At 30.2% G+C, this 10414-nt stretch overlaps 1 protein-coding gene across 1 annotated transcript; it reads right to left on the bottom strand.

The window, feature by feature from the left end:
* Positions 1-1047: 1047 nt before the first annotated feature.
* Positions 1048-2361, bottom strand: LOC140977120 (protein LIGHT-DEPENDENT SHORT HYPOCOTYLS 10-like). Its single transcript, XM_073441706.1, has 2 exons — positions 1554-2361; positions 1048-1236 (listed from the first exon to the last, which is right to left on the bottom strand). The coding sequence occupies exon 1, from the start codon at positions 2147-2149 to the stop codon at positions 1595-1597; it is 555 nt and encodes a 184-aa protein (XP_073297807.1). The 5' UTR covers positions 2150-2361; the 3' UTR covers positions 1048-1236; positions 1554-1594.
* Positions 2362-10414: the final 8053 nt, after the last annotated feature.

Raw genomic sequence — 10414 nt, 5'->3', positions numbered from 1 at the left:
TATCAGGAATTCTTCATAATTTTATGCACAATTTGAAATCCGAAAAAAAAAATTTTATTATGGTAAATTCACTAATATATATAACTATCTCTATATTACTCAACTTTAATTATAAAAAAAAATGTTTAAACCTTGTCCAAGTTTAAATGATCGTGTAAATACTAGTTCAAAAAATTATCATCAAACACTATAAATAAGAAATGTTACTAATATTATCCTACTTAAATAAATATTCTAATTATTTTTTTTAAACGATGAAATATCATTTTAAAAGTTCTCAATATTAATATAAAATCTAGACATCTTTCACAAAATTATTTAACTCTAAAACACGAGTTTGTTTGTGCTGAAATATGATGAAATATAATATTTATTTTAATGTTATTTTAAAATTTTCATTCACAACCCTACTCGATACAAATAAATACACGTGAAGAATAAAAACAAAAATTCTTCAGAAATAGAACATTTGTACTAATCAAATCGGCCGACAACTAGACAAATAACCTAGCTTCACTCCCAAATATGAAATTATAAGTTCTAACTAATTTAATTTCAAAATGATTTATTTATACAAACACTAATAAGTAATTATAAAAGATGAAAATTAATTCTATACGGAGAAATGCAGAGAAATACTTGATTTGTAGATAAACAACTTAAAATTTATAAACATGTCCACACTAATGGAATCGTCACAAAATCTGATCCTGATCTTGTAGAGAAGAGACCAAATGACAAATAACGTTGCTTTTGGTAAGAAAAAGACATCAATTACTATACTAATCCTTATTGAAAATGATAGAAAATATTCAATAAATGAGAAAAATTAAGATAATGTACCAGATATGAATGCTGTTGCTGCTAAATCAAGATATATACATGTACAAAAGATTTATTTTTCAATTATGAATAAAATTCGAAGATATACAAATTTTATGGGGCGATTGCATCTGCTCGAGTCACTATAATCNCAGAGATTTATTTATATATTTAATATATTTGATTTGATATAATGAACACTCAATGTGGACATCTTTGTAAGCACAACTGTGATAAGGTCGTGAACTTCCAATAGTTGGATGTCACTTCAACCGATGCTCACATAAATATCCACAGTGAGTGTTCACCGTATATATATTGTTGAACTAGACAGGGGGAGCGTGTGTTTCTTGATCCGTTATAGTCCCTGTATCGTTTTCGTCTTTTGAAACAATGGTGCGGTATATATGATCACTGTGAAGAAGAAAAAGGTCTATGCAGATTAGGGTTCAAGAAAACTTGGGTCAGGGTTAATTCTTGATGAAATAGAATCATCTAGGGCTCTACACGAGATGCCTCCATTCAATTATCGAGATTGATAAGCATATTATTTTATGTATTAAAAGATAAATAAATAATTGATCGGAGAGTATATATACATACATACATACATACTGCATATATCATTAATCTGCAAGGTCGGAAAATTACATGTTATACGTATGATCGAAATTAAAGATTAATTAAGCAGTTTAATTTATATTATATGTATCGTAATTAAATAAACTTACCACGGAAATTAGTCGTGATAATGTTCAAATGTTCAAGACGATTAAATCTGATGAAAATTTGAGCTCATTCCTTCACTAACTTTCCTCTTCTTTTTCTTCTTCTTGTAGGGTATCCCTCTTGCCTTTGCTTGAGAATCCCTCAGTTCCCTAAGATAAATACGTATAGCCCCATTCGCAAAAGGGTTTGTCTCCGACGCGCCGCCGTTCTCCTCATAGGCGGCGCGTAGCCTACCAATGAGAGCGTCGAGGCTTCCCCAGGCCTGCTTGAGGGGACAAGTACAGGGCCCCGCAGGATCGGGCTGCCCGAAAAACATGCACCCTTGTGTGTGAACCTTAGTCTTCCCGAACTGATCGAGGTATCTCATGAAATCAAGGACATGATTGTAGTTGCACTGGGACAGGGCCAAGGGGGGACGAAGGTTTCTCAGGTACTGCCCGAAGGTGTTCCAATCACGACGTTTCTGAGACTCGTATCGGCTCAGCTGAGGCGGCTGATGATCGGTAGGCGCCGAAGCTGACGCTGAAGCTGAAACTGATGCTGACGACGACGTGGACGAAGACGATCCCTGACCTCCAACTAGAGCATTTGGCATCATATCGATACACTTGATTTGGGCTCAAGAATTATTTCTTGCAAACAAGTAGAAGATGAGCAAGAATTTCATGATCAAGTGGGTAATCAAATCATGGGTAAATGGAGGAGACATGATATGGTCCAATCAAAGTGCTTTAGTTCCTCTCTTTTTATTCATTTTCCACACTATTTTCTTCCTTTAATGGTACCAAGTGTAGTAGTACTGCTGCTCTTTTATTTAATTATTTTTGTGTATTTGGGATAAGCATAGCATCATCGAAAGGTATATTAATTAAGAAAAAAAGAATTACGTTTTGGCCCCTGTCAAAATTCAATTTTAGAGTACTTCTAAATGCGATTTTTTTAATTAACCAGTGTTTGTTCGCTAGGTAAAGTGGCTAAGGTTGATTAAAGAGGTATATATATAATCCTACTTTTATCCTAGAGTTTAGAGTGATCATGAAACTTGTCTCCCCTGAGATTTGGAGTAAGATTTGATTAATAATTTTAAGGGAACTTTTGATTTCATTTAGTATTATTATTCATTCATGGAGTAAGAACAACAAGAAAAGTAAATCAAACCGAGACCTGTAACAAGTATAGTTTTTTTTAAGACAGATTCGTTCTCTCCGGTATGTTCTTCGAAGATTGAGTCATGCGACTGTTTTCTAAGACACAACGGACAGACCTGTAGTAATGTAGCACAAATCACCACACTGACGAACAAAATTAATATCTGAACTTTACCAGCAGATCATGCAGAACCACAAAGCAGCTAGCACGTGGGACAAAGTGGACGTTTATGGTGTGTTTTCGAGCTTGGCACATCTTCTATTTATATAAGTTGGTTGCATCAATATGAAACGCCAAAGGTTGCCATCAATAGGCAGCCATATGAAGCACCAACAGTAGGGCAGTCAGGCATGTGAAAGGTCTTTTTCGGAAAAATTTTAAAAATAGGAAAAGGGGGCATAGCCTAGCTATGCGATTTTTTCTTTGATTGGTCCGATATTCGACGCAAATAGGTTCTCTTGCGCACAAGTCAAGCGTTTTCTAGTGTGCGCTCGTACACTTGCACACAAGTCAAGCTTTTTCCAGTCCAAATCAGGCCCTTGATTTGCACCCCGGCAGAGGCGCGAGCTAGAGAGCCTTTATGTTATTTATAGATAAATTACAAATTTAGTGAAAATCATTTTTTTATATTTTTATTAATAAAATTGAGTTTTTTTAATGTGATAGTGGTATTTTTTGTACTTAAGAAAATATGACACCAAAATACCAAAAGTTATTACTCATGATACTCTCATGCTTTATAATATAAATAAATAATGAAAATCATAATAATATATCGTAGCTTATATATAACATTTTTTTTCCATATTCACCTAATTAAAACACTTCAAATATTCACAAGTTTATTTTTTTTTCAAATATTAAACATGCGATTTTGATGATGGAAAAATTCCAATTTTGTGTCCTATAATGTTATATTTTTGTGAATTTGATTATTATATTGCTAAAATTCAATTTTATTATGTTATCTTGATTTTTTTTAAAAAAATTAGTCATTTTCTGACGTGTCGTTGATGTGTCACTAATGTGGCGATGATGCATTGTGCCGACATCACCATTCTCGGTGAAAAGCATTAACTTGCCAAAATTAAAAAATACAAAACTATTTGATACTATATAAAACCAAGATCATAAATAAACAAATATATACAACCAAAATTAAAGCTTTTCCTTTTATAATCATTAACAAGTTTATATGAAATGTAAAGTACTCTATCTTATTTTGCATGTTAAGCTATGATACATCAGGAGTGTTTCTCTCTCAATTTCAACATCACTACATCATGCGAGTCTCGCACATTTTATGAAAATTAACATATATGTTGATGATCTAAAGATTAACATTTGACTATATCATAAAAGAAAAATATTTCAAATATAACATAAAATAAGTATTCTACCTATCCCTTTTCCGATGCAATCTTCCTTGCTTAATAATATATATGATGGAATATATATATATCCAACTTATTGCTCATGTAATATCTCACTTGATTTTCAACTCTCATTATTTTTCAAACTTCGATAAGGGTATGAAAGTCTTCTTGACACATTAATTGATTTGAAAGGTTCACTCACATACCAAAAATCCATGGAATTGACATTGTTTATAAATTATAATAATGGTAATCATCCGATTATTTAAACTATTTGATTATATTATATGGTAAAAAAAAAAATATAAAAATGACTATATTTTAGCTACTTATTCATGCTAGTACCGATGGCGATTAGCATCTATCGTTATTGCATTTTCCCATTGCACAATTTGTTTGTTTTTCTTGTTGGCACTGAAATCTGCATGGTGGACCCCCAACCCTATTCTACTGGGACAGTTGCTTCCAACTATTTATTAATTATTATTATTATTATCATTATTATTGAATTTGTGAAATTTAATCTACCATTTAATATTACACCCGCACTCGTACTTATAATTAATAAATACTCCAAATTTATTATTTCAATCTACCACTATTTATTATAATGTGCTCAAATCAATAAATATATTCCAAATTTAAGCTGCTCCTTCAATAAATTATATTTGATTTGTTTCATTGTCCCTAAATTCGAAAAAAATTCTTCAATCGTATTTTATACGGTGTACATAAAATGAGATTGAGTTTTAATTAATTGATAAGTTGCCTCACAAGTTCAGTTCGCATTGTCCATGGATTCAGCAGCAGTTCGAAAGGTTGCCCTATTAGAGAGTCTCTAGATCTATGCTTATTTTCAACTCTCCGAAACATTTCGTCGATTACTACGTCCTTTCTTGTCTCTGGGTGCCTAGGTATCCACCGTAAGCTTTTCCTCGTTTGAACATCGCCCTTTTAAGGCTATGTCATCCTAAGGTGTTGCTGGATTTCTTCTCGGGCACGTTGGAGATCAAGCGGAAGAATCTACACACTTAAAAGAACAAATAACGTTAGTAGGGCGTCAGAAGGTTTTTCGACGTGGAGTTTTTTTTTTTATATAGTTTTCTTGGGGTTGGCTCGTAAATTCATCGATGACATTTATACATATCAGTGTCCTTGTGCACATGTGTGTGTATATATATACATCCTAATTTATTATGTATAATAGATGCAAGATAAAAAATTATTTTATATAACACAAAAACTCTTCTGAGACTGTCCCACGAGTTAATTTTGTGAGACAAGTATCCAACCCGACCGATTCATGAAAAAAATATTATTTTTCTTTGTAAATATGGACTCATTCATTATTTTTCTTTGTAAATATGGATATAAATATCTGACAATGTCTTACATGATATAAATACTTCACCCCAAACAAAAAAAAAAAAAAATTGTTTAGAAAGGTTAGGATAGGAAAAAGGTGAGAATATTTGGCCTAAGCTTGGACCATTCCACACATAATTCGACTCCAACAAGGAAAAGTGGGTAATTTTCATTTACATGATTTAGGTTGACTCTTTTTAAAGATTTGCCAAAAAAATAAAAATAAAGTAAAAGATCACCAAAAAGTTGTATCTAATTAAAGCTTAATTTTTAATCACCCAATCATGTGAAGCCACATCTTTAAAAAAAATACAATTATATATGAATTATTATTCCTTGTTTAGTAATAACTCTCGTTTTTTTTTTTTATACTTCAACAGAATACTTTTCACCAGAAAAAGATCTTTCGATAATCATTTTGTGATAAAAATAAAAATTTAAGTAATAATTGTCGCTAATATGATTAAGGCAGCTAATAATGGTTAATTATAATAATAGTATGCGGTTATAGTGCTGTCAGTGATGTTTTTGTTGTCATTAGTCGGCTTAATTTCTTTGATTGTTCTTTACTTTTGTGGCTTTTACGTGACCAAGTCTAATCTCAATTAAGGTAAGTCTATCCTTTATTAGGTAATTAAAGAATAATGATATCCAGTAAATTGGCATTTTACTGATTAATCGGTATATTACATCATCAGTTGATCATCCCAATTCCCAAGGGTAAGGTCGAACTAATCCAATTCTACCGGCATTTATTCCTTTTCTTCGAGAAAAAGGAAATTATGGAAATAAAATGTAATGATTATGGGTTATAGGCTGACGGCTTGACCCAACATGAGCATCGGTTCATATTTATGTATTACTACTGGTCATGAGCTATAGAATGATCTAGCATGATCCGTAGCTTATGTCCATTCACCGTCGCACATAGAATATATCATCATTGGAAAATGGTTTCTTTCGTCTCCCCAACACTCGAACAGATGACCTTCAGGCTTAAGCAGTGGTGGAGCCAGAAATATGGCTTCCGAGTTAGAATTTTAAACTATAGAATCTTTTAGTATTTTAAATTGATCTACCCGGGCTAATATCATATTATTCCAAAATTATACAAAATTTACATATACATTTTTTTAAAAAAATTTTGGGCCACCCGGGATTTTTTAAAAGAACATGTAGCTCCGTCCCTGGGCTTAAGTAACTAGATTTATAAAGTGTTGGTACAACTTGCGCTAATGTTTTTTTTTTTTTTGTAACAATCATAAGTCGTAGGCTGACCCAACATAAGCCTCAATTCATACTCATGCACAGCTACTGGTCATTGTTCGTAGGTTGGTCCAAAATGAATCGTTACACATGCATGCACCGTCACTCATAGTCCTTTTGAATATACGATATAATACACTTTGTAAATACGTGTATATATACGTACATATACAGCAGCCCCTATTGGCTCAGTTCTTGAAATGGGTACAGCAACGAGGCCGTCGATTGCGCTTCAAAATAATGAGTTCAAATTTTTTTATAAAAATATCCTGAAATAAATTTGTACCTAGAAATTTTCTTTTCGACGTTACACTGTAAATTAGTCAAAATCTCGCCTAACTTTATATAATCTGTCAAAATTTTCATCATAGAGAATTTTGAATTCAAATATTTAAAATTTGTCATATCTCGATAAGAGCACATGTGCGAGCAACAATCATGAAATATTATATATATTTATAAATTTGAATTTTATCATCATTGTTATTTATATTTTATTGTATAGTTATTTATTTTACTAGATTTAAAAAAAAACAATTAATAATGCTACCAAATACAAACTGACTTATTGATAATCAATTTTAAAATGATCGTGAAAACGAAAAATATCGCTAATTTATGTAATAGTATTTCTCTTGTGAGACGGTCTCACGAATTTTTATCTGTAAGACGGGTCAATCCTACCGATATTCACAATAAAAAGTAACACTCTTAGCATAAAAGTAATACTTTTTCATGGATGACCCAAATAAGAGATCCGTCTCACAAAATACGACACATGATACCGTCTCACACAAATTTTTGCATATATGTAAATACATAAGATAAAAATATATATTTTTTAGTTTTTTAGGTTGTCAAGACCCGGTTTGAGTCTATTACTTTTGTGTTTTATTGTTTTTTACAATTTTAGTTATTTTTCTTACATGGCACTGATGTGGCTTTGATGTGATGCAAATATGATGTCGAAATATATAGTTCCATATCAACACTCTCCATGAAAAATGATCAAAATACGAAAAAATGAATGATATATAACTAAAACTGAATTTTGAAAACACTGATAATCAAAATTGAAAATAAATAAATATATAAGACCAAATTACAATCTTCTCAAAAAATTTAAAAAAAAAAACATGTTAATTTTGTTTTATTGTCTTCAAAAGTCTCCTCGAAATTAATTTCAATGTCAATAGTAGGTATACAAATAAATTTAGAGAAAAGATTTGTTAAAAAGCCTTAATCAGCATATAATGCTTCACTGCCCCCACCACTTCCAATTATTATTTTTATTTCTCCTCAGTTAACTTTCCCAAAGGTAGTTTTTTTTATATTTTTTATTTTTCCTGAAATGGACATTTTCGTAGGAATTTATTAACGTGATCATTAAAATTCAAACAATTACTCCAATTTGTTGGTTCGTATAAATAATTTTATTGTACGAGAAAAGAAATTAAATTTGACCAACCAACTAGATTTTCTATGATGGGTATATGAATTAATATATAGATTATATTAACAATACAGTTCAGATTCCCTTTAAAGTTAATAGCAATATAAGTATGGCCACGAAAAAGTCAAGTAAGAAATAATTAATTAGTTTATAAAATTTTACATGCTTGAGTTTATTTAAACAAAATATAATGAGTAGGTCTCTTATGAGACGGTCTCACGAATCTTTATCTGTGAGATGGGTCAACCCTACCGATATTCACAATAAAAAGTAATATTCTTAGCATAAAAGTAATACTTTTTCATTGACGAACCAAATAAGAGATCTGTCTCACAAAATACGACTCGTGAAATCGTTTCACACAAATTTTTGTCAAATATAAAAACTCGATTCAATCCTTTGCAGCCCTAACTTGGAAAAAAACGTCTTAGTATGATCTCTTTGTAAATTGGACTACATATGCTATGTGTGTGCAATGGAATACATATTATAATGTATAACATAATATTTTATAATATTTTTTTTGCATGATCTCTTTGTAAATTGGACTATCCGACAAAATTATATTATGTATATCACAATATTTTACAAATTTTTTTGGCGTAATCTCTCCATAAATTGGACTTCCCAACAAAATCATATATATAATACAGGCAATGCATAACATAACCTCTCCGTAAGAGATGATATTATTATGTAGCAAAATATTTTCTTCTTTAGACAATATATCGAACAGTTAAGACGAAAATGAATCAAAACAAAGCCCGTAACGTAAATCCATAATTATTGAAGAATATTGGATTAGTGGAAATAAATAAATAATTATACAAGATATTTTTTTAACTATGACAATAACAAGAAATGTTAAAAATTTCTTGCAGAATTATTTTTTAAAATTTGTGACCAAAAAGCTCAATCTGTAAAGTTGGTATATTTTATTTAATTAATAGGGTTGTTCATGTAGTTTAATCATACACACCAATGCAGTTTTTAAAAGGGCTTGTGGCTTAATTAGATATAGACAAAAATTTATGTTAGACGGTCTCACAGGTCGAATTTTGTATGACAGATCTCTTATTTGAGTCATCCATGAAAAAGTATTACTTTTTATGCTAAGAGTATTACTTTTTATTGTGAATATCGGTAGGGTTGACCCGTCTCACAAATAAAGATTCGTGAGACCGTCTTAAAAGAGACCTACTCTTAGATATAATATATATATGAATAATAATTTTATTTTATATCTTATTAAAATGTTAATGTTAAAAAAAACTAAAGAATAAATCTTTGTAAATTATCTTCTCTCTTATGGAAATTCCAACTAATGGCTTGAATTATTTCAGCCCAATAATACCCAGTTTGCTAACTTGTAAGGGGAGTTTAGATTTCAGAGCAAGTAGTTTGAAATATGAAAAACATTATTAGCAAAAACATATTTTCATTAAATTTTTTTAAAAAGAATAGATTTTTACAAGGGCGTTTGTGTTTGTTTGCTCATAATATTATATATTCATTACTCATTTTATCAAAAATTATAGATAAAAAGGTTTAATTTTCAAAGCTTTTGAATTATATGCCAATAAAAATGTCATATCTTGATATATTATTGTCAATAAAGATGATATTATGTTTTGAATTATATATTTCAGTAAGATTCATATTTAAAGCGAAAAATAATACTTTCAGTATAAAAATTAATTTTTTTTCCATGAATCAGATCGTCACAAAATTGATTTGATATCATTGAGTTTTCGTATTTTTCAAAGTCATGGTCGATAAAAACAAGATATATTTTTCAAAGCTTATGAATTATATGACAATCGAAATGTAATATCTTAGATTTTCGTAGGAGATAAGTATTGCTTCCTAATATATTTTTTAAAAATAAAATAAAATTTATACAATATATTTATCTGGATAATACGCATTCACATGCTAATAAAGCGATTAAAGTTTTACAATTAATGATTTTAAATCAGTCTCGCATTTGGATTTTGAATCAGGGACTTTCAGAAATCGTAAAAAAAAAAAAAAAAAAAAAAAAAAAAAAAAAGGCCATCTTTGCACGTAAATTTTAAGCCTTGGACACGAATACGCTGTTTTCTATGAATCTCTGATCCTTTAAAATTAACGTAATAACTTTCCTGGGTCTTGATCAGATTTTTGTGGGCTTTTCTTTACTGATTTTTGCACTCAGTTCTTTGCAAGGTCCAGACTATATTATATTTTTGTACTGAGAAATCAGGTAATTTAA

Source organism: Primulina huaijiensis, chromosome 1 (genome assembly GCF_012295235.1).
Source record: "Primulina huaijiensis isolate GDHJ02 chromosome 1, ASM1229523v2, whole genome shotgun sequence".
In the NCBI taxonomy this organism is placed as follows: domain Eukaryota; kingdom Viridiplantae; phylum Streptophyta; class Magnoliopsida; order Lamiales; family Gesneriaceae; genus Primulina; species Primulina huaijiensis.
Note: the sequence above shows the minus strand (reverse complement) of the source record. Positions and strands in the feature narration are given on the sequence as shown.

Coding starts and splice junctions, on each gene's coding strand:
- LOC140977120 (XM_073441706.1), bottom strand. CDS start 2,149: ATGATGCCAAATGCTCTAGTTGGAGGTCAGGGATCGTCTTCGTCCACG.